Consider the following 24342-nt stretch of genomic DNA (forward strand, 5'->3'; position numbering starts at 1 on the left):
TAGAGAAAGATATAAGTTAAAATAGATTCTAATAAAGAACCCTAGCAGCAAAAACATGTAACTGAACAAAAATTAAGTCAATTGACAATTCAAGAATTTCAAATACCTCTCACGTTAACTTCTGCTGTCGTCTTCTGCTCCCCGAAGATGCAGCTGTACTCTCCAACATCCTCTGGCTGGATGTTTCTGATGGTCATCTCAGCTATCTTCCCTTTCAGTGTCATCTGATATCTTCCTCCCTGATAGAGCTGGTCCTCCCCCTTCCACCACTGCACAGGCACCCCAGCCCTGGACAGCTCGCAGTGCAGGAACACATTACCTCCTTCAGGGGCCTCCTGGTTCTTCAGGCCCATTTTAAAAGTGAAGGGAATAGCTGTGCAAGTGGGGTGAAACGTCAAACTTCATGCGAGTGGACACAAGTTGCATTCGATTTTAAAGCAAATAAGACATATTTCAATTAATTAAAACTTGTCAAAGACACAAATAATAAAATGAATCAATATGAAATAAGCAAGACCAGCAACATTTCAATAAGTTAGGCAAGGTTATACAACATTAAGACATTCCTTACGTGTAATTGTGACATTGGCTGAAGTCTTGGCATCACCGTAGCTACAGCTGTAGACGCCGCTGTCCTCCACCTGTGTGTTTTTGATGGTCAACTCCAGGCTGCTGTTTCGATTTTTAATCTGGTACTTGATATTGTTCTTCAGCAGCTCTTCTCCTCTCCTCCACTCCACCATGAGGCCGGGCTTGGACAGCTCGCAGCACAAAGTCACACTGTTCTCCTCCTCCACCTGCTGGTTCCTTAACTTTGCATTGAATGTGACAGGCGGAGCTGGAAGGTGTAGGACCAAGGAGTGGTTATTTTATTTTGTTGATGTATGTTATAGAAATCAAATTTTATCAAATCAGGACTGGATTTTTGGGGGGTTAAATTATTTGGAAATAAATCAATGTCATGAAAAGGGGAAAGCTTAGTTATTGTTGAATTGTGTTTTCAGCATGAGATCTATATTTTACCTTTGACTGTGAGCTCAGCAGTTGATTGGCTGTCTTTAGTCTTGCAGGTGTATTTGCCAGCATCGCTCTCTTCAACATTGTTGATGATCAGTTTAGTGAGATGCCCCTCCTGTTTCATCTCATATTTGTAACCAGGTTTCAGGACAACTCTGCCTTTCCTCCAGTCCACAGGAGCTCCAGGTTTGGAGAGCTCGCAGCAGAACGCTCCACTGTCCCCTTCCTTCACCTCCAAATTCTCCACCTCTTGCTTAAATGTTACAGGAAGTGCTGAGAAAACAAATGAAGCTTACTTTTCACACAAAATTAGCAGCTGAACATTGTCTGTTCATGCAGTGGCTGTTGTGAAGCATACCTCTGACTTTGATGTCAGCTGAGGTCACAACATTTCCAACCAAACAGCTGTACTCCCCTGCATCTGCGAGAGTTACATTTCTAATCAGTATCTCAGCCACCCGGCCCTCTTGCTTCATTAGATATTTTTCTCCCTCCTTCAAGAGTTGAGCATCTCTCCTCCACTCCACCGGAACTCCTGATTTAGAAAGCTCACAGCGCAGCGTCACGTAACCTTCCTCCACAGCTTCCTGGTTCTTCAATTTTTGCTTGAAAGTCACTGGGATTGCTGAAAAGACAGCAAGAAACATGAGAAAATATCTAATAAGATGTGCAAATTGTCAAAGCATAATTATCTTTTATTTATGCAATGCATCTCACCAGTAATAATGACAGTTGCCATAGTTTTGATGTCGTCACAAACACAGCTGTAGGAGCCACTGTCATCAGGGAGGCTTTTCCTAATGAAGAGCTCTAGCATGGAGCCGCTCTGCTTCACCTGGTATTTCTCTCCACTGGTCAACACATTGTCTCCCTTCCTCCACTCCACCGGGCCTCCAGGTTTGGAGAGCTCACAGCCAAGTGTCACCCCATTGCCCTCTTGCACCTGAATGTTCTTCAGTTCTTGGAGGAATTTAATGGGCTGTTCTAGAAAGCACCACGACAGAAATGTTCAGATTTTGAAAACAATCTTTTTGTGATAAATATCTGTTTACTGCTCCTGACTGATAAGTAAATTTAACACCTAAAGTTACTTCCAGTATGAGATGACACATTATGTTTATGCAGCACTGACAATTTCTTTAGAATAATGTCTAGTGTGCTGTATGTTCCTTAACTCCTGTTTCAGACATTTAGTTCTGCATAGATTTACTCTTTACTTATAATGTCACCAGTTACCATCTAATGTTACGTTTTGGTACACTGTCTTTTAGTACTTTTGAGAGTATGTAATGACCTCCTGAATACACAAAGTGCAACTGACTACAGTAAAAGCAAAACTCACCATTCACCCTGATCTTAGCTGTTGTTTTCTGTTCTCCGCATATACAAGTATAATCTCCAGCGTCCTCCATACTGAGCTCTGAAACCTTCATCTCCACCTGCAGGTCCTTCTTCCTCATCTGGAATTTGTCTCCATTCTTCAGCAGCTCTCCTCCCTTCCTCCACTCCACTGACTGAGCAGGTTTGTTGAGCTCACAGCGCAGGACCACACTGTTGCCCTCCGTTACCTCCTGGTCAACCAGCAGAAGCTTGAAACTAGGTGGTAGACCTGTCAACAACCAAGAACCAATCAGAAGGTCACGTGGCACAAAACAGCGCTAAAACTATCCCATGTGATCAAAAAATACCATCTACAAATCACAAATAAATATGCACTGCAGTTCAAATTAAATATCACACTACAATAAAAAAAAAAAAAAAAATGAGAGGGGTTTTGTATTATAGCTTGAGTGAGGATAAAATCTATTACCAAAACAATTACAGTGGAAACATGGTAACAATAATCAGGGACATGAGAACACAGAACACGAATGAATGTATTAAATAACCCATGGACTTGACACGGCAGCTGTGATTTAGGCAACAGAGGAGGTATGCTCACATGAAATGTCATGCTCATAATCATTTTTCTCTATTCAATTTATGAATACTTAATATCCACTTATAATGCATTATCACATAATCTATTATAAGTGGTCAGTTAATCTTCTACCAGCTCACACCAAAACACAAGTATTATTCTGGCACAAACTATTTGACATGTAATATCACTTACATGAAAAAAAACTAACTACTACTATTGCTATAATTTAGTTAAGGGAAAATGACCTGAGGGGCGCTTCTGCCGAACAACCCAAATCTACTGTATCTTTTCACCCAGCACACACAAGTACTGTGACATGAAGTCCCAAGCAGGATAACAAATGAAGGTTTTGTGAAACTACACAATGGCGCTCACAGTGATCATACCCATTGGATCTATTTTGTTTTTATTGACTAATATGAGGCTGACCTCTTTGACGTCTGCGCTCAGGTGATTCTGTTGAATATATAATACATAAAACATTCAAAAAAGAGAGAGGAAATGTGCTTTACAAATGCACAAATCAAACTTACAGTGTCTTGGGGAACAGTGGAGAATATTTTTGTCTCACCTTTGACGGTGAGCTCAGCAGTTGATTGGCTGTCTTTAGTCTTGCAGGTGTATTTGCCAGCATCGCTCTCCTCCACGTCACTGATGATCAGTTTAGTGAGGCGTCCGTCCTGTTTCATTTCATATTTCTCTCCAGGCTTCAGGAGGACTCTGCCCTTCCTCCAGCCGACGGGAGCTCCAGGTTTGGAGAGCTCGCAGCAGAAAACGCCACTGTTCCCTTCCTTCACAACCAGGCGCTGGAGCTCCCGTTTAAATGTAATGGGCAGTGCTGTTTTGAGTATATTAGATAAACCATTTATTTGGTGACTGCATTGATTGACACCCTGCCATTTACACATTTTCAAATGGGTTTGCAATAATAAAAAGCAAGCATTTAAAAAAAAAAAAATCCTTAAGTTTCTTCTTTCCTTCAGGCCATAAAAAGTCTCACAATATGGTGGCATAGTTATAGGATTTTGGATTTTAAACAATGATTTGATATGTACATATGTATTTGAAATCTAATTGGATCTCTATTTATAACATGTATTGTTAAGTTGCAGCCTTACAATTAAATGCCACGGTAATTCTTTTCAATTATGTATTACAAAGCCTACATGTGGCCAGAAGTGATAAAAAAAAAAAAAAAAAAAAATCCTCTTAAGGCCACACAGTAGACTAATGAGTCCTCATCAATCTTCAAACTTACGTTTCACTTTGACCTCGGCGGTCGTTTTCTCGTCTCCTGTGATGCAGCTGTACTTCCCTGCATCTTCTGGTTGGATATTGATAATGGTCATCAGAGCTGTCTTTCGTTCGAGCTTCATCTGGTACTTTCCCCGAGACACCTCCTCAGAAAGCACCTGACCCTCTTTCTGCCACTGAACGGGGACTCCCACCTTTGACAGCTCACAATGTAATGTCACGCTGTTACCTTCTTCGCCTTCCTGGCTCTTCAGGCTCACTTTAAACGTGGCAGGAACCGCTGTTGGAAAAAAACACCGATATTTTTTGTACATGTGAAGCAAAACTGAAGAAGTGATTTACAGGTGGATAAATATAGATAGGTGAATAATAAATAAAGAAATGCACCAGATTAGCCTTACCACACAAATCCTACTCAATGAACATACCGATAATTTTAACAGTGGCCTTTGTCCTCTGCTCTCTACACACACAGATGTAGACACCGCTGTCCTCTACTACAGCATCTCTGATGATCAACTCCAGGGCCGAGTCCTTTTGTTTTATCTGGTACTTCTCTCCATTCTCCAGCGGATCTCCTCCAAGCCTCCACTCTACTGGGACACCAGGTTTAGATATCTCACAGGACAGCGTGATGTTGTGTCCTTCCGCAACTTGAAGGTTCTTCAGCTTTTGCTTGAAGGTGACGGGAAGAGCTGAAAAAGCACAAATTAAGTAAGATGACAAGATCAAACTGAATAAATAATATAATGAACAACATCAGTACCTTCTTTTGCTATATTGATTTTCAATGATTGAATAAGTGATATCTCTCAATGAATGAGATCTCTGCTGGAAAGTCTTCATGTGAGCAAATGCACATATTGTATGTAAAACCTAATAGTTCACATCAAACAAATCAAAACTATATTATTTAAATTTGGTTTAGGTGTGTTTTGGCAAAATACTGTTATTTCGTTAATCTGGAACCATTTTTGATTGAAATGCCTCAAGAAAAATACTCGAACAAAATAAAATACTGTAACTAAATAACTTTACCATTCACAGTTAGAGTAGCGGTGGTCTCTATGTTTCCACAGATGCATGTGTAGATATCGCTGTCATCAGGTGTCACATCCAAAATCCTCAGTTCAATAAGCATGTCTCTCTGCCGCATGTGATATTTCTCTCCATTCCTGATGAGTTCATTTCCTCGTTTCCTCCACTCCACAATGTGACTAGGTTTAGACAGCTCACAGCGTAGCGCTGCCGTATTGCCCTCCTCGATCAGCACATTCCTCAGTTTCTGCTTGAAGGTGACTGGGAGAGCTAGGGATGAGGTGTCCGGTATGACCAAAGATTAGATAAATAAATATGGATAACTATTGATTCTTCAGTACCTATTCAGCTAATTGGTCAATAATGTCCTACCGGTGATTTTGACAGTGGCAGATGTCGTCTGATCGGCACACACGCAGCTGTAGACCCCACCGTCCTCGGGCACAGGTTTCCATATCAGGAGCTCCGAGGTGGTATCCCTTTTCCTTATCTGGTACTTGACCCCATTCTTCAGCAGCTCGTGTCCTTTCCTCCATTCTACAGGTATTCCAGGTTTGGAAATTTCACAGCGCAATATGACACTGCTGCCCTCCTCTGCTTGCATGTTCTTCAACTGTTGTATGAAGGTGATGGGAATAGCTGGAAAACAAGAAGTGGCTTAAATAAATACAGATAAGAATCACTGGAGGATGGGACAAAATTATAAAAATGTCTTGTCAAAAAAATACATCAGTAAGTGGAAAAATGCAATAAATTTAACTTAATTCATGATACTGCCAGATCTGAGAAGACAATCAAGGTACCAAAACACAGTGACAATATATTTTAGTCTGGAATTAAAACTTTGATCAGTTCTGGGTTATTAATCAGTTCCTTTTTCTTTACCGTGTACTCTGAGGCTTGCTGTTGTGTGGTGGTCTCTGCACTGGCACGTATACTCTCCTGAGTCCTCAGGCTTCAGGGCTTTGATGGTTAGAGAGTTGATTGTCCTCCTTTGTTTCATTACATACTTGTCTCCAGCCCTGATACTCTCAAAACCTCTTCTCCAATGACACTGGACCCCAGGCAGAGAGTATTCACAGGTCAGGATAACAGCTTCTCCTTCTTTGGCCTCCATAGTCTTCAGCAGCTGGGTGAACTCTGCTGGAATGGCTTTAAAAAAGACAGCGAATACGTGAAATCATTACTCATCAGGATTTTCTGAAATATCCCAACATTTTGTCACAAACCTTCAATCCAAAGATAATACATTTAAAGTGTTGTAAAAACAGACTATTACTCATACCTTTAACAGTTACAACAGCCCGAGTTGTAACAGATCCAGCGCTGCACTCGTACACCCCCGCATCACTGTTGGACACCTCCCGAATCGTGAGCCGAGCTTCACAGCCAGAACGACTGGCAAAGTATCTGGAGGAGTTCCACATCAGACAGCAGTCTTTGTACCACAGGATGTGACATGGCTTGGAAGCCACACAGGACAAAACCAAGCCACCTCCTTCAATGGCCTCACAGTCCTCAAGTGCCTTAATAATGGTGGGACGTCTCTCTGGTGAAATTCGGAGATGGAGCTACATCAACACCAAATTAAATGTGACAGGAAAATACACGTTAAAGCTCACAGGAAGATCGACATCTCACCTCTAACCAACAGTGAGGCGTAGGATCTTTTGTCCCCCGCTGCAAATGAAATAGTGCCAGTGTCTTTTCGGGCAAGCTGTCTAAATGTGAGGGTGTGGTAGCCTCCCGCAACCATCTGGATCTCATTGAGCTCGTTGGTGTAAAGCAATGTCTCGTCCAGATACCACTTGACCCCTATGTAGTCGCTGGGACAAATTTGACACCTGAACGTGACAGTGTCACCCTCAAGACACTCAACATCTTCTAACTCATCCAGGATCAACACCCTCTGACCTGAGAGATGGAGAAGTCAAAAACCTCTTAAACATCATATACAGTGGGTGAACAAAACCTTAATCAACACCTTTGGTATTTCATTGAGCATTATACTCAATATTTAAAGCATTATTAGCACTATGCATAATTTTAAACATCATACTGGCAGAAAATGTTGCCCTCGCATTTATAACCCATATCAGTTTGATAATACAATGTGTTTGTATCATACGTCAGCTGTTTGGAGTTTTATTGTCCTTACTTACTCAGTTACAACCCAGAATTACCCAACCGCCCCAGTTTAATGTAAACGAACACACAATAAACCACAGTGATGCAATGTTCCACACTCAGTGCACAATGAACTCACCCTGCACAGTCAGCTGTGCCCGGCTCTGCATGGTACCAACGTCACATGTGTAAATATCCGTGTCCAATTTCTCCAGACAGGTGATGGTTAGGGACAGCACTACACCCTTCTGCCTCATGACATACTTCCTACCAGACCTCAGCTCCACCATGCCTTTCAGCCAGGTCACCCGCTTGGCTGGCCGCCTGGTCTCACACTCCAGGGTCACCTTGCCCTTGTCCTCTGCCCGGGTGTCTCTCAGCTCTCTTGCAAATGTGTGCTGGAGTTCTAAAATGAAGTCAAATGTCACATGCCAAATTTAAAGTTTAATCTACGGAACAAAGCCCTCATCTAAACAGGCCAGTTAAAACCTAAAGAAATCTAAAGGCAAAGATCCTTTAAATCCTTCCCTTCTGCTCCTTACTGCTCACTTACAGCTGCAACTCACATATTTAGTCTGGTTACAGAAAGGTAATGATCACAGCGACTACTGTCTGATGTCAATGATTGTCCTGCTTACTGAAAACCCTGGACTCTCAAATGTGATTGTCAGAATTTTAATTATCCCATAGCACAACAGCAGCTGCAGTTTGTGTGCTTAGGTACATTGTTATGGACCTGGACAATCTATATATTCTGTACTTGTCCATGTCTCTCTCCACCTTAAGGCCTTTTGAATCTATGTGTCACAACGCGACAGGATACTTTAACATTAGCTGGTCCACATGTTCAAATAGAGCTCGAAAGAAATGGTTACAGATACAGATGCTATGCTCGTTGTAAATGGAATGAAAACAAATTTGACACCAAAATCTCTCATTTGTTAAAAAGACTATAACCAGTATTTGCGAGACCAAAGTAAAGTGTTTGTAAATGCGTGTCTGTCCATATGTCAACTGTATACGTTTTTTTCCCCTTTCTTTCTTGTGATTTAATTTTCTTTCTTGAAAATTAGATCACAAGCTAAATGAGATGACCCATTTAAATAAAAGATTAAACAAAACTAAAATGAAACCTACCTCTGACCTCCAGCTTGCCACGAGAAGCAACACCTTCTGCCTCACAGCAGTACTCTCCAGAGTCTCTGATGGTAGAGTTCTTGATCACCAGTCGCGCCAGGTTCTTCTCCACGCTCATCTCGTACTTGGGACTCTGCCTGATCAGATGTCCATTCTTCAACCAGCGAATGGTGACTTCTGGTTTGGTGATCTCACAGCTCAGCTCTGCGTCCTCACCAGGTACCGCCTTCACATTCAGCAGTTCCCTGAAGATGTGCACTGGCTTCTCTAAAGGAGGGAAAATGAACTTCCTTCATATTCACTTGCAATCACACCTGACATTTAAAACAATGCATACTATTACACCTTTTGGATGAATAAATCCATTAAATGGTATATTTCAAACTGTCCATGAATGGACATGCATTATCTGAGAGAATGAACTATTCACCTTTAACAAAGAGCATGGTCCTGCAGCTAAAGTCTTTAATTGTGAAGACCACATCTCCAGCGTCAGTCACTACAGCATCTCTAATGGTCATCGTATACTTGCGGCCATTGTTGATGATCTGAATACGGCTATTGGTAACCACCCCCTGGCCATTGATTGTCCAGGAAGGTTCATCATCGAGATCATGAGAGAGATGACACTCAAAAGTGCAGTTTTCTCCTTCCAGAACAGAGGTCGTCTTCATACGCTGAACAATGCTAATGTGTAAATCTGTAAATAAACATAATAATAAAACAGCTATATTAATACATGTTTCTTACGCTCTAGGTTCAGAGCTCATCTCAAACAACCAAGAAGTATTTGTTTTCTCCAACTACTAACCATGCACTGTGACTTTAGCCTTGGTCTGACTGGTGCCTAGGTCACAGGTGTACTGTCCAGCATCATCTTTACTCAGTGAATGGATGATCAGGGCCATGGACTTCCCAAACTGGAGCAGCTCGTATTTATCATCAGTTGTCAGGACCGTACCATCCTTCCTCCAAACAGGGGTCACTGCCTCTTTGGAAATTTCACACTGCAGGCAAACCTCCCCCTGTTCCTCTCCAGTTGCGTCCTCCAGAGACCTCAGGAACACCGCTGGGCGCTCTGGGAACACAATGCAACACCATTTAATTATTGGTATTCGTGTTTCACAGATATTAACATACATATTATGCATTTCAGTTCCTCTCAGAGCTGACCTTTGACCTTTAAGGTGGTTGTCTCAGTTAATAGGCTTGTTTTGAAGGTGACCCTGCTCTCCTGAGGCCAGAGCTTCTTGATTATGAGGCTGTGCATGGTGCCCATGTGCTGGATCCTGTTGATGGCGTTGGAATAGAGGCGGATATTGTTCAGGAGCCATTCCACATTGGCGACCACGTAGTTGAGCTCACATGAGAATGTGGCAATGCCGTCCTCCTCAATTTCCACGGGCTCAAGGTGTTTGACCAACTTTAGTGTTTTTACTACAAAACAAAGACACAATTAATTATACGGAGAAACCTGAAGTGTAATAAATCTAGTTTTGTATCATATGCTGTTTAACCTACCTTCAACCTTAACATGTGCTGTGCTCTGTGAGCCTCCAGCCATGCAGCGGTACTGTCCAGCGTCCATTCCTGTCAAGCCGTGAATGATCAGTTCTGCTTGCTTCCCTTCTCTCTTCATGCTGTACTTGTTCGAGGTCTTCAGAGCGGTACGACCTTTAAACCACTGCACCGCCCTAGGAGAGGGGGCAAACTCACAGCTCAGAGTCACAGAGCTGTTCTCCTTCACCTCCACGTCATCCAGGTGGTGGACAACCTGAAGAGGTCGCTCTGGAGGGGACAGATGTACAGCTTACACTTCACTCACATCATTGTCGGGCTTTTTTTTGCATACATGAGACAAAAAATGAAGATGAAACTCACAGTCAAGAGCCTGCTTTACGAGGTGCTTTTTTTTTTTTTTTTAATAAAAAAAAAAAAAAATCACAAGACATTTCATCTGTTTTGAGATGAAAATTACTTTTGCAAATAAACCTCCAGTTTCTAACAACTGAAACTCTGCTGTGCGCGTAAACTCAGAGCAAAGCCACACCAGGGAGCTTTTGTCACAATGTGAACAGGAGATTTCTAAAGCCTATGCTATCAAATGTGAAGACTGTGGTTGTGGTAAGCCAGCTGACAGGGCATACATCATAGTGTAAAACTGCACTGCCTGTGGTCCCCCCCTGCCTTTTACATTGTATTATATATTACAGTGATATTTTATTTCAAACCACCATTTTTTTTTTTTAGCTAAGAACAAAATGTGAATTTGGTTTGCCTATGATTTCTACTATATACTGGGGTGAGGTGTGGGAAACTCACCTTTCACAGAAAGCTGAGCAGTAGAACGACTTTTGCCGGCCACAAAGACCACAGGGCCCGACATGGAGCTTTCTGTGGAGGTGAGACAGAGGCTGTGCAGGGTGCCCTCCCTGTCTATGTCCACGGCTGCGCACAGCTCCAGAACCTCACCGCTCAAGATCCACTTCGGGGGCCTCCCTGACTTTAGGCTGGTCTCTACCTGGAATAGCGCAGGTTCTGGCTCCATCACCTCCACGGATTTCATCCCCCGCACTATGCTGATGGCCTGCTCTGCAAGCACAGCCATAATACACATTACCACTGCTGCACAAGGCCTGATTTTAATTGTACCATTTGACCATAAGAAATACATATGAAAATCAATCATTTTCAGCTTTTCAAGTGTATTACAAATCATGTAGTTGCAGTTTTGCAGTGTGGGTATATGAACACATGACAGCATGTATCTCACCCTCCACTAGAAGCTGACACGTTGTTTTGTCATCTCCTGCATCACACGTATAGGTGTCTTCATCTGAGGAGCAGATGTCATCGATGGTCAGCTGCCTGTAGATATCTTGGCTGATGAGTTGGTACTTCTTACTGGGCAGGAGCTCCTTCCTGTTCTTGTACCACCTGACCTGAGCATTAGGCCGTGAAACCTGGCACTCCAGCAGACCTCTGTGGCGATACATGGCTATCTTGACCCTCAGAGGACGTAATATTTGAACTGGGAGCTCTAGAGAAAGAAAAGAACAGCCTTGAAGGACCAAATTCTGTCAGATGTTACTTTATTCTTTCGTTTTACAAGAACTGTATTTTGAACATTCAGGATTTTTTTTTTACTTTGTAAAGGAGCGTGCCCTCCATAAATCTATATAACATTGCTTCATGTCTGGTACAAGGTTAGAATCTGGTAGCTCACCTTTTACTGTTAGAGTTGCATAGGATGAGACACGCTCTGCAGTGAATCTGATCTCTCCTGCATGTTCTGGTCTGACTGACTTGAAGAACAGGGTGTGACTTTTGCCTGAAATCAAATTAAAACAAATATTAGTTTGAATTTGTATCTTATTTAACCTTTTCTTTAGTTACTCCTCTGAACTGCCCTGTCACAGTCCAGGTGCAGCAAGAGAGGTGAATGTACAATAAATATGACTACTTCCGAATGACTAAGGAAACATCATCAATTCAAGAAATTCCTATAACGGAACTAGCATCATCAAAGAAAAAACAATGCTAAAACAGTTGATCTTTTACCCTGGTGTCTGATCTTGATGCTGTCTCCAGGTCGGATCCGGCAGTCTTCTCTGTACCACCGAGCATCTACATCCACCTGGTTGACCTCACACAGGAAGTTCACAGGCTGACGCTCCATCGTATCAACATCCTCTAGCTCCTTCACAATGTGGATGTCCCTAGCTGGCAGAAAATATTTTAAACTGTGACTCTAAAGTTAGATTGTCAGAGAAGATTTTCAGTCATCCACGTCATGATCTAAGTGTAACACAACCAGAGCACTATAATTCATTCAGTCATCATTTTTCTACTGTTGATATTACAGTAGAAAAGTCTGAGTACAAATTTCAGTTGCCCAAGATTTGTTGAAAGTGTTTTAGATTTTTCTGTGAAATTGCTCAGTGTTCTTTCAGAAATACAGATGACGTGGAGCCATGGAGACTTGCAAAACATTTAAGTTTTAGTTTTCTGTGTTTGATAGTTAATACTCAGTGCTTGTGGTGGGGCCATTACTAACCATGACCTTTTATTGTGCACCGACACTACTCACAAGTTGAAGGTGTTATGCAGAGTTATGCCTGACCTCGCTGAGAATTGCACGCACTTAGCAGATGAGCAAATAGCTAAAGGGAAAATGAGCAGAACTTTCATTGATTTGGCAAAGGAGTGTTTCAAAACAATATAATCTTCTTTGTCAGGCTCATCATTAAATGATAAATCAACGGAAGTCTATAGTATTTGCACATTTATGTTTAATGTTTAAAATGACTTCCTGTAACCATTTCAAATTAAAAGCCCCTGTCTGTAGCTCTGTCTCTTATATTACTGCTCATTGAATAGTTGTTGGTGCACAAATTATCACATCTTAAAAAACATATTTTTCTCCATGAAGTGTGTCAGCCTATTAACTGATTTGAAAGCGTGTAAAATAAAAGTGAAGGCATATTTGAATTACTTTATCCCATAATATGACTTGCTAAAGTGTTGGCTTTGACCTGGTTTTGACCTAACATAGTCATGGTCACATGATCACATTAAATATTGTGACCATATTCAATACTTCAGTCTATTTACTACCTGTGACAGTGAGTCGGCCTGAGGTCTGTATGCCGTTGGCCTGGAAAGAGAACAGGCCGGCATCTCCCAAAGCCACCCTGTTCAGTATGAGGGAGTGTTTTTTTCCATGCGTGCTGATACGACAGTTGGGCTTCGACTTCAGCAGCGTCCCATCCCTGGTCCACATGCCCTCTATGTAAGCCAGGTTGAGAGTCACCTCGAAGGAACAGCTCTCACTCTCAGACATCTCCACATCCTCCAAGCCCTTCACCACCTGCAGCCGGTTCTCTGGCAAAAAAGAGGCGTACCCAACATTAGAAATCGAAAAGCTTCGCACTCATTGCAAAAACTACATTAAAAGGTACAGTTAGTTCAGAGGAGAAAACTTACTGACAGCTGCTACTATTCCTCCAGGCTTATTGTCTCCCATACCTCTTGCTCTTCTCAGGGTGATTGGGGAATCTTTGCTTTCTACTACAGCAGAGGGGCCGCAACTACAACGTGATTAAAATATATGCCGTCAAATCTGTGGCTAAAGTGATCAGAATCTCTGTTTTACATGGGATACTCAGTCTTTCCACCAATTCTTTCAGCTCATTCGCACAATTCTTCAGATATTGTTTTGTTTTATAAATACGCTGTTGCAGTGTCTGTCCTGTAATTAGTTTGGACACAGTTACATTTCAAATACAAATCTAATTCCTCTCAAGCTAATAACGATGTAAACTATCACATCCAAGATGGAAACACTGGCCTATCAAAATGGATACACATGTCTCCTGTCATATGGTTGATCCCTGTGATGGCGTGCCAGTCGTCCTCAGTAATGAAGAGCAGAGTAATCTCTGTCACTTTAATTGGCTGAGCTCAGCACCACCAATATAGACTCAGCTGTGATGCCGCCTCCAGCAGGCTGTGTTCACTGAACTCAGCAGAAGGGGTTTTAAAACCCAAGTTTTAAAAAACAAACAAGAGGCTGACTGAAAACTCCCAATCACTGAACTGATTGATATGATATTTGAGATCATGAAACACTTCCAGGATGGTCATAATGTTTTCTTAGTACTCCAAGTGCGGGGTCAATCTAAGCAAGCTGAAATTTCATGATGTGTCACGCAGTGACATTGTAATTGCAAACAATTATCTAGATTACCTGCAGAGGCCTAATATGTTATGATAAATTCATTCAAATTTAATTTAAGAGAGCCTTTAAAATGAACAAATAAACAAACACCATGGAGATTTAAAAAAAAAAAAAAAAAAAAAAAAAAAAAAAAAAAATATATATATATATATATATATATATATATATATATATATATAATATAATATAATATAATATAATATAATATAATATTATTTATTTATTTTTTTAATGCAAAATCCAACCAACTGATGATAAAATATTGTATTCTCCTGTTTAGACTTTGGAAAATTACATATCTTAATACAATTGTGCAATATGTGATTCAACTTTTTGTCAATTTTCCATTTATCACACGTTCAACAGGGATTTTCCATTGGTTTCTGATCATGTATGAAAACAAACAATAAAAATATGTACTGAAAATAAACAAGAACATATCAGATAACCTGCAGTGATGCACCTACCTTTAACTTTGACAGGTGTTTTCTAGAAAGAATACATCCTTTCATTCCCTCTTCTTGCACCAGTTACAAAAAACAAAAACAAATCGTCACTTCAGAAAAAAAAAGCCAGATAAAACATCCCACATGGCAGATCTGTCAGAGTCTCGTCTTGTTTCTCACAAAGCCTTTAAGATTAACAGCAAACGTTTAGCAGACGTAGAGTATGTCCAGGTTTTCTAGCTGCATCTCAGTCCCCAAAGCTGACAGCCTTTAGTGCTTCTTCTTTTTTTTTCTTGCTGTGATGGAGCATAGTGCTGAACAGCTGGCATATCTCTCCCCACATGCTAACCTCCAAAATAGCTTTCTGTCAATATGAGGGCAAAGATAGCTTTGGCTTTAATGATGTGAGGCAACTCATGTTCAGCATCAATGAGACCATCAAAAACAATCAAAATGTATACAACTGGATTAGTGTGGTTGATGGTTTTCCAGCATGCATGAATGGGTGATTGACACGCTTATGTGATTTCCTTGAAAACTCCTCAGCCAGTGAAAAGTAAAGTAAGTTTATGCAAAAGTTATTTTTGTGTAGCCCGCACATAATTATAATACAACAGAGCCGCAGAGCATTGTACGAATTATAGAGCTGTTGTAGTTTAATCATGTGCGCTTCACAATCATGCGCACAAATGTCAGTGTCCTAAACCTCAGGTTAGAAAGATCAAAGCCCATGGATCTCCGCAGGGACTTTCCAGCACTGCCGCAGTTGAAAGGTCATCAAAGATTAGGTGATATAAATCTCCCATTTTCACAGGGCCATCACACGAGTCCAGACATGAAAGCCTTTACACAGGGGCCTGACCTTACACACACACACACACACACACACACACACACACATGCACAAAGATACGAAAATGGTCTCTTCTATAATATCTGATGTACATTAAATTGTGACATCATTTATTGACACTAGAGTAAGCAGTAAGGTGGTCTTTGCGCCCGTCTTGTTCAATAGGACTCAACAAAAAGAAAATGTTAAAAGTGACACCATGCAATGTAAATATTCATCCTACATAGAGATGGTTAATACCCTCCCACCGTCCTTTAGCCTGTCATAATTTATACATGGTTAAAGTCTGTGGGGTTCCCTCTTCCACACAGAACAAAGCCTGCACCAACCAGCATTGTGTACACCAAAATTTGATTGACAGCTCCATGTGCCACTGAGAACTTAAGTCCAGTGAAACTCTATCGACAGGATAATCTCTACGCAGTCTGGCCGGGGCACAAAAAACAACTTGTCGTCACTGAGAGGAGAATGGTGGCCCACAGAAGCAAAGCGATCTCATTTTACACATCTCCAGTGGCCCATTCAAAAGAATGCTTTCAACTGTTTTCTTGGACATTTATGAGGGGGAAAATGAGTCACTTTAGGCATATAAAAACGTATCTGACAGATTCCTTAACAGGATATTATTTCCCTCAAAGACTAAAGATTAAAAGGCCCCTAATCACGTTCTGCAACAGTAAGAGCAGCCAACAGATTAACTTGACATCTTGAAATATGGTTCTTCATGTATGTAGCATCCTATTGAGAGTGCACATCCTCTAAAAATAGAGTAATGTTAAAGGAACCAAAGCAACGGGAGGATCTGATGAGTGAATTTAGAACTCAACAAAACAGCTGAACACTCCACCTAAGCCTCTGGACCCATGTTTGGAAACACTCCCTCTCCTGTGCTTCGTATTTCCTCTGATCCAGACTCTCTAGACCTGACCACGGCCATAATAAAGGAATATACTGCAGAAACGTTCAGCACATATATTATATCACAAACATGTGCTTAATATATCTGATTGTGAGCCAAGACCAGGTGAGCTGAGAAGTCATTTTAATTACGTGCTCTGTGTTCCACCACAAGTGTTTTATTTTTCCCATCAGAGTATTCGTAACCTTGTCTCGTAGCAGGCAGCCATAGCCATACTGTGGCACGACATTAGATGCCCTTGACTGTGTTGGCATGTCTTGTTACAGTCTGGCCTTCAGTCTGATAACTATAGCAACAAAAGTCTGTCCACCAGAGACCGACCACTAAATATATTTGAGGTCATAGTCATGGAGAGTATGCATTTTGATTGGCCACATACAAGCGCCTGTGATGGGTTGGGAGTGAGGTAAATATTTCAGCAAGTATCAGTCATCCAGTGGATCAACTCTAAACACAGTCTCATGCAGGAAGGAGGTATGTCAAAATTTAAACATCACAATAATGATAATAATCATATACAGAGTGATTAGGAAATGAAGCAGTACCCTTCCTCTATTTCTCACTAAACTAAGTTAGTTACAGTGAGAAGAAGCTTCGATCATAATATTTTTAACATATCTACCTGCACAATACAAAAGAGCATTGTACTGCACCCTCAAATGTGGAGAAGAGATTGACTAGCAGCAAAACATACAACAAAAACAATGAGTACAATTTATTTCATTTTTATTCATTTTGCAGGAAGTCAATTGGGCAGCGTTGACCCTAATAAAATGCTAATTCCCATCCAAGCTTCAATAATAGTTAACTAAATGCAAAAACAGGTTCATTTTTTCCCTGTCTTCTTTGCACCTTTTGCACCTTTTGCACCTTTGCTTTTAGCCAGTGCCTCCTCTTCCTCCCTTTCTGTGGCAGCTTTAATTCTTTTCTTTCCCAGGGGAGTCTTTGCGTACCAGTTCTGGTGAAAAGGAAAGGAAAAAGTATCACATGTGTTTAAAGTACAATGAGAATGAAATGATCAAATTCTGAAAATGTCATGAAAATCTAAAGAGTAACTTGACAACCCCTGAAAAGCTTGTTTGCTGACCTCCATCGGTTTAACTTTTCACCTTGCTAAATTAATGTACAGGTGTCCACCTGGACCCTGTGACATCACTGTTGATGTGGTTATAGTTGCAACAAAGCACACTTGTAACTATAATCTTCAGAGATTCAGGATGTGGTCTGAAGTGAAACATGCAAGGAAACAGCAAGATTCTGCTTTTCAGCTTGGTGTTAAGTGTCTTTAAATAAAGCATATCCACTGTACTTTCAGGGCCTCCTCCTCTGCCTGGAACACGGGGTCAATCTTGGCTAACGGGCCAACAAACTCAGCAGCACTCAGTGGTCTGTTTGCCTGCTGCAGGACGCGACGCTTGGTAACCAGGCTCTGGATCACCTGCACTATGTGTCCTGGAGTGTAGCCATCAGAAATCATTGCAAGAGAGCTGAGGTCCAAGGCCTTGGTTACCTCACCTCCCTGCTTTTGGATCAGCTGCTTCCACAAGACTAAAGGTAAACAGAGTCAAAGGTCAGTTTTCACATCAACTAGATACAAATATTAATTATAAAAACTGCAATTTGTTTGACAGCGTGTCGTGTTTTTACTGCGTCTTGAGCCGTAGTCAGGTCTTGGGATGAGGATGATTTTGTTGTACATTTTACAGAACGCCTTTATATCGGCACTTAGCGGGTCTTTAGTTGTTCCTATGATCAGAACACGATCCTCTCCTTTGATCAGTTTGAGAAACTTTGGGAAATCCTTCTTCAACCGCTTTGGGTCTAACTGTTTACACACATAAAACAGTCCAAATTACCACATGAATAAATAAAAAGTACAACATTTGTACGATGAGATGAGTCCGCTCGGCCTTAATTTTGCTCAGGAGTACCTCTTTTTCTTCCTTGGGAATTTTCCTGTAGAACATTTTCTCTGCGTTGTCAAACCATATTACTGAAGGTTGCATCAGTCTCGCAACCTGATGGGAAGAATGATTAGGAAGAACTGAATTTTTACGGCAAGAGGAACATTTAGGAAATTCCAGATGGTATGCCAAGATCACTAGAGATAGGTTTACAATATAAGTGAAAGTGAAGTTACTAGTGGTAGGTACATGACCACATACTGTATCCCGCATAAAACAACTGCCAGATGAGAGGATATTCAATAAACTTTTGGGAATATTTGATTCACTTAGTTATAAGCTCTCGAATGAGGCTGTGTTGAGTTTCTGCTTAAGAGTTCATGGGTAAAGATCATAAGAGAATATCACATATCTCAGTCTAAAGTTTTTAAGAACAGTGATAATGCAACTGCTGACATGGAAAAGACTTCGGGTTCTATTAAATAGCAGTGTCCCACCTTAAACACCATGTGAAGCATCATGGCAAGGCCACTCTTGCCTGGGTACTTTCCTGCCAAGTTCAGGGGAGACAGATCAAACAGGCTGGCGCCCGTGTCCTGGCAAATTGCATGGACCAACATCTTCTTACCGACACCTGCCGGTCCTGCCAGCAGGATGGACTTTATCAGAGGGGCCCTCTCGTGTAGCACCTGAGAACCTGCAAACAATAGAAATCTTAGAGTTTCAACTCACACATATTTTCAGTTAAATGTTTTTCAAATATGAATCGAATAATGTTCATACCTAATGGCAAGACTGCATATAGAGATATGACTTGTCGGACATCTGACAATGAAGGCATGGGCTCAATGTCATTTTGCCTCAGTGTGGTCCCAAGGTAGCTGTAGTCACCTAGGAAGGCACGGTAATAAGTATTAGACTTATAGTTATTAATCAGCACTGTTAATCATTGAAAAACTACATGAATGAATGAATATATACTCATTTTCCAATTAGATTATTTCACAAAAATATAGTAATACAACAGTTCTGCATTAAATTTTACCTTCATAAAGGTTAGAATGTTTTATTGGACTCTTAATTCAGCTATATTTTGGAGGCAAAATTTGAGGTGCTGTTCTAAAATCAACTTCTTAATGCTTGTGAAGGCCGGACCGGTGTGTTAGACTGCTTTTGTTTAAGCAAAACAATTCTCATCAGAATCTTGGCATTCACACACCAGAAGAGGGCAGCACATCACCACTAAATAATTTCCAGATACTTTTCCGTTTAAAAAGAGCTTAGCAGTAAAAGTGTCTGCACTTCATTTACAATCATATGAAAATGAAATAATGATTATAAGAAGACAAAAAGATTTCTGAAAGACAGGGCACACACACACACACACACACACACACACACACACACACACACACACACACACACACCAGTCTACACAAACAATACACAGTGTCTTACCCAGGTAATCCTGCAGCCTAACATTATTTGCCTTTTTCAACAAGCCCTGCTCCACCAGTTCCTGACACAGAGACTCAAGAGTCCTGTAGATGTGAATAAATTGCATTGACAAATTTATATGTTTCAAACGATTCTGTGCTGAGAATTATGCACTTCATACACATCATGTGACCTCACCTATCAACTGTCAGATCTTTCTCCTTTTTCTTCTTTTTGCCACTCTTGGATCCTTTCTTGTTCTGTGCAGTAACATGAATACAATCAAGAAACAGATCAAGGGAATCGCGGTAGACTATGTCCGTTGTCTTTCACTTTAATATCTTGATATTTACTTTTGTTTTACCGCCCTTGTCTTTGTCCACAAACAGCTTCCATTCAGCCAACTCTTGTCTCATCTGCTCATCTACCTGGTAGAAACAGAGCAGACAAGTCAGTGCAACTACAGGTGGTACTGTTATCAGTTGTCAGCACCAATGGCTGAGACACAAACCTACAACACTCAAACTGCATGTGCTTTTATCAGCTTGTTAAAATTACAACAATGCCTCAATTCTCTGAAATAATAAAAAGTCTTAACAAGTGCTTTGATGCAAATCAGGAATAAACTCAACTTTCAAATCATGTACAATGTACACAACACAACCTGTTCTCGGATTTCCACTTCAATGACTTTTCTCATGTCTTCCTTGATCAGCTCGTCCTCATGCTTTTGGCTGAAGTTTTCGGACTCTTTGCGGGTTTTCCAAAAATCTGAGGATGACAAACATGGAAGGAAAATCTTGATGGTATGTTGCCCACTCGTTCTGTTTTTGCAGACTAGCTTTTAAACAGCATACTGTCAAACTGTATGAACTGAATGTGAATTCTGAATCCTCATTTTAGCATGCCTCGATGAAGATTTCAACTTTTAATCAAACAAACTGTGAACCACCAGATACCTTGACCTTTTTGAATTTTAACATACCTACAAAGGCTTTGTTTCCCACTTCCAAGTCTGACAGAAAGGCAGAGGGCAGCATCTTCAGCCCTGCCTCCTCTTCCTGCAGTTCAAAATAGAGTTACATTGGTTCACTGAAAGTGAAGAATTTAGTTTTTGCCGGAGCCAAAGAGCTGACAATGAAATGCCATTTGTTCCATATTTGTATCTATTTCAAACAACCTAAATCACCAGAATTTACTGAACGTAACATTAAATTAATGAAAATTCATTTCATACAGCTCTATCCTCTTACTTCCACATCATCTTTCCCCTTCTTCTTCTCTTTGTCCTTCTTTTCATCTTTCCCTTTGGATTTGCTGTTCAACTCTTCTTCTTCTTTTGCAGCGATTTCCTCCATTAACTAAAAAATACACAAAACATTATTCTCTGTAAACTCTTCATAAAAATACGTCACGAGTCATACTTTTGGCTGAAGTTCTGTTTTACCTGCTGAGGATTTTTCTCAGCAAAAATGAGGGTTGAGCCTCCATCCTTTGCATCTGGGTAGTCTGGAAACACTCCTGTAGTATTGCTGTAAAAAGACAAAACAAAATGAAACGATCAGTTTCACGAAGTGTCTAAAAACTCCAATATTGTAGCTAAAATTGTGAAAACAAACTGCGTGCCACCTTACCGGCATTCAACGAACCACTGCCGTATTTGTTCTTTCATGGTCTTGCTCATGTCATTACTCTCCATTTCTCGTAGTTGGTTTGTGACACTCACTATAGACTGCTGGTAAGCTTTCTCATACTCCTCCTGTTTAAACCGTGTGCGAGCTTCCGTGGCCTTGGCCCTGATTACTGCAGGGCAGGGCACTTCATACTTTGGATCCATCATCTGGCAGAAAAATGACCCAAACATACTGTATAAGTCAAACATCTTTTTTTGTTGCAGGGTCACACACACCAAGGACAATCATTGTAACAGTTTAAGGGAAAAATAATTTGATTAAATAGGTGTAATACTTTATATTGTACAGCTATATAATGTAGTTGCTCATTGTCTGGCTTAACTGGGCCTTAAACAAGACAAAGGATGAAATTATGTTTAAAGTATACATATATTTTGGCTTTCAAATGGGTTTCATTGAAGATACTCATGGCTTTGTGAAAAGTAATTAACCCAATTTTGCAGCTAAAGACTTTCAGAAAAAGTGATGGCTCATTACACTTACCATTCCTAGAAAAATCATCTCTTCTTCTCGGGCAATCTTTGTCCTCTTCCTCTGTATGTAGCCCCTCCACACCTGCAAATCACATTCGACCAAAAGTTTGAGCATGAAGTATGCATCCAGCCAAAGAAAGAGAAATCTGATATTATGTAAAAGACCTTTTGAATGCAAATCACAGCCAACTCAGTGGCAGCTGGTCCAGGGTCCTTGGTCCTGTACTTCCTGTTCCTATTTCTGATCTCTTCATTCAACTTTGCCTGCAGACGTCCTTGCCTGGCCCTCTCTGCCACTTGAATGACCTTAATGGCTTCCTCTTGACTCATGTGCACAGCCATTAGAGCCTGTAGTGACCATAAAAAGAAGTAGACAAAAGAACTGGATATTTTCTGCTGGTCACCCATTCATTAGATGTAACAATTAATTGCAAACTATCATTGATGTTTTTTTTTCAATTTACAGCTTATTTGATGCAACATGTTTTTCTATGCAACAAATTGAAATGAACAAATGAGCAAAAATGGACTGAGATGAGGCTATTTTTCAACTCACTTCAGGGGTTTCAGTAATCTCCACCATTTTAAGGATATCTGTCAGCATCGTTTTTCGTTCTAGTACTTCTTTGCTGCGCTCAGTGAGGAAATAGTGAGGGATAGGGATCTCAAGGGTGGGCTGGAGGGATAAAAAGGAAAACACTTGTTGAGATAGTTTGTGTCATGATGTAGAACCATTCCCGGTAAACTATGTCTGCCGTGGATAAGTTAGTGTAACTTCAGATCTCAGGCATCCAGTCGAGTTAAATCTTGCACTCAAAAATAAAACGTACAGGTGTGAGCTTCAAATCGTGAAGGACATCATTCATGTAGTGGTACTCTGAAAACTCTGTTTCCACCATTTCATTCTTCAGCTCCAATACCCTCCCCATTACACCGTCAAGAAGCTTCCGAATAAGTTGTCTCTTCTGCGGGTGGACCACCTGGTCGTACACCTTCTCCAGCTGCCTGAAGATCTGGATGTAGCGGACATAGAGCGTGGTCAGACGCTGGAAGAAAACGACCCTGTCTTTCTCCGGGCGAGGGGGCTCGGCAGGCAGTTCTTCAGTCAGCAGACGGGTCAGCTCTAACTGGGCTTCTGCCCACAGCTCGTTGTACATCCTGAAAGAGTGTAATCGAACTGATGAGCTGAGGGCCAGACTTGGAAAATTGTACTTTAATGCAGGATAGATAAGTGATAGTAAAATAATAATAATAATAATAATAATTTATGCAAGCTACAGCTTGTTGCTTGGTAAAAAAAAAAAAAAACTTAAAAATGATAGAATAAGTAAAAGACAGCACTGGACAGCAATCAGAGGATATGACGAACATTTAACCAACAGGAGTCTCATATATCGAGATACACGCAGGAGCAGCGACACGGTCAAAAACACGCTGAATATCACACAGTGTAATTATGTAGTTTGGAGGAAACAGACTTCTAAACAGCCTCCCATATTTTAAAAGTCAATGTGACGTTTCCAAATTGCCAATACTGGTTTCAAATGTATTTTAAGTTACAAAACATGCGAATTGTGTGTCTAAATGAAACCAGCTGGCCGCTAATGAGTTGGTAAAAGCCAACATTTAAATACAGTAGCCGCTGATTATACAACAATAAAGGTTACCTTTGTGACATATCTTTTCCTCTGGAGAGAGAGTGAAATTGTTTATTGTCGAATAACCAAACTAGGTACTCCCGAGTTTGCGTCGTGCTTGGTCCGTCTCCATAGTAACAGTCACACAGGAAGTGTGTCCGCCTTCAGACGGTGTTTACCTCCGCGGTTGAGGTCAAAGCGTAAATAAAGACGTAGATGTTGATGGAGCAAAGATAACTGGTTGGGGTTAGGATGAAGTTACAGAAGACAACCGGTAAGGGCAACTTATAAGGTTCACGTAAAGGTAAGAGGAAGCACATGGACGGGGAAACTAAACTCACCTAAAGTAACTTGACATTTTATTCACCATGATTCACTGAACAATGTGAATATGTCGCGTTTTCATAGTAATAATAAAAAAAAAATGTCATCTTGTTTTTTCTGTATCGTACATTTTAAAAACTCTAAAATAATAGGGGGCTTAAAGCTTCTTTTTTTTTTTCTTTTTTTTTTTAGCCTTAGGGCAACATTAGAGACACCACTAGGTGACGTTTTGGTTTTTTTGTCGCCAATTATTGCCTCCTGTACCATAATGCAATGGGATGCATGCAAAGTGTAGATGGGGTACTTCTTGGCAGATGTAGCTTGCATGGAATTAATGCCTTATAAATTCCGACTGTCAATAACAGACGAAAATATGATGCAATATGTAGACTTCGTGCATTGTTAACCTAAATATTGC

The 24342-nt window shown here is 40.8% G+C and overlaps 2 protein-coding genes across 6 annotated transcripts in view; both read right to left on the minus strand.

Annotated features, from left to right (window-relative positions):
- The window catches only part of obscna (obscurin, cytoskeletal calmodulin and titin-interacting RhoGEF a), a 40153-nt gene extending 25188 nt beyond the window's left edge, over window positions 1-14965 (minus strand). For 4 of the 5 annotated variants that reach the window (XM_069150553.1, XM_069150552.1, XM_069150551.1 and 1 more), the window contains exons 1-27: window positions 14705-14965; window positions 13484-13587; window positions 13115-13381; window positions 12059-12220; window positions 11724-11828; window positions 11271-11537; window positions 10820-11089; window positions 10019-10285; window positions 9671-9934; window positions 9309-9575; window positions 8928-9197; window positions 8498-8764; window positions 7500-7766; window positions 6875-7147; window positions 6519-6782; window positions 6119-6385; window positions 5606-5872; window positions 5234-5503; window positions 4624-4890; window positions 4200-4475; window positions 3513-3779; window positions 2360-2626; window positions 1735-2001; window positions 1376-1642; window positions 1024-1290; window positions 572-838; window positions 107-373 (exon numbers count right to left, since the gene is read on the minus strand). In XM_069150553.1, the coding sequence (XP_069006654.1) occupies window positions 107-373; window positions 572-838; window positions 1024-1290; window positions 1376-1642; window positions 1735-2001; window positions 2360-2626; window positions 3513-3779; window positions 4200-4475; window positions 4624-4890; window positions 5234-5503; window positions 5606-5872; window positions 6119-6385; window positions 6519-6782; window positions 6875-7147; window positions 7500-7766; window positions 8498-8764; window positions 8928-9197; window positions 9309-9575; window positions 9671-9934; window positions 10019-10285; window positions 10820-11089; window positions 11271-11537; window positions 11724-11828; window positions 12059-12220; window positions 13115-13381; window positions 13484-13523 (6466 nt within the window). In that variant the 5' untranslated portion in view covers window positions 13524-13587; window positions 14705-14965. Of the gene's footprint in view, window positions 1-106; window positions 374-571; window positions 839-1023; window positions 1291-1375; window positions 1643-1734; window positions 2002-2359; window positions 2627-3512; window positions 3780-4199; window positions 4476-4623; window positions 4891-5233; window positions 5504-5605; window positions 5873-6118; window positions 6386-6518; window positions 6783-6874; window positions 7148-7499; window positions 7767-8497; window positions 8765-8927; window positions 9198-9308; window positions 9576-9670; window positions 9935-10018; window positions 10286-10819; window positions 11090-11270; window positions 11538-11723; window positions 11829-12058; window positions 12221-13114; window positions 13382-13483; window positions 13588-14704 lie in introns of those variants that run through there. The other variant, XM_069150555.1, reaches the window with a different exon arrangement.
- Window positions 14966-17198: 2233 nt separating this feature from the next.
- Window positions 17199-23711, minus strand: LOC138198507 (dynein regulatory complex protein 11). Its single transcript, XM_069149944.1, has 19 exons — window positions 23631-23711; window positions 22794-23121; window positions 22520-22639; window positions 22129-22311; window positions 21974-22045; window positions 21431-21636; window positions 21244-21328; window positions 21050-21157; window positions 20782-20857; window positions 20461-20567; window positions 20150-20224; window positions 19995-20056; window positions 19818-19900; window positions 19143-19250; window positions 18857-19056; window positions 18387-18473; window positions 18103-18280; window positions 17765-18003; window positions 17199-17413 (listed from the first exon to the last, which is right to left on the minus strand). The coding sequence occupies exons 1-19, from the start codon at window positions 23639-23641 to the stop codon at window positions 17282-17284; spliced, it is 2460 nt and encodes an 819-aa protein (XP_069006045.1). The 5' UTR covers window positions 23642-23711; the 3' UTR covers window positions 17199-17281.
- Between the last annotated feature and the right edge of the window lie 631 nt (window positions 23712-24342).

Source organism: Embiotoca jacksoni, unplaced genomic scaffold, assembly GCF_022577435.1.
Source record: "Embiotoca jacksoni isolate LCO1_2020_lvr unplaced genomic scaffold, fEmbJac1.0.p SCAF_16, whole genome shotgun sequence".
Classification (NCBI taxonomy): Eukaryota; Metazoa; Chordata; class Actinopteri; family Embiotocidae; genus Embiotoca; species Embiotoca jacksoni.

Bases quoted from the DNA above. Each gene is read 5' to 3' on its own strand.
- LOC138198507 (XM_069149944.1), bottom strand. The intron at 22,640-22,793 runs GTACGTTTTATT...TTATCCCTCCAG, and splicing joins ACGATTTGAAGCTCACACCT to CCCACCCTTGAGATCCCTAT. The intron at 18,004-18,102 runs GTAAAAACACGA...GTTTACCTTTAG, and splicing joins TGACTACGGCTCAAGACGCA to TCTTGTGGAAGCAGCTGATC.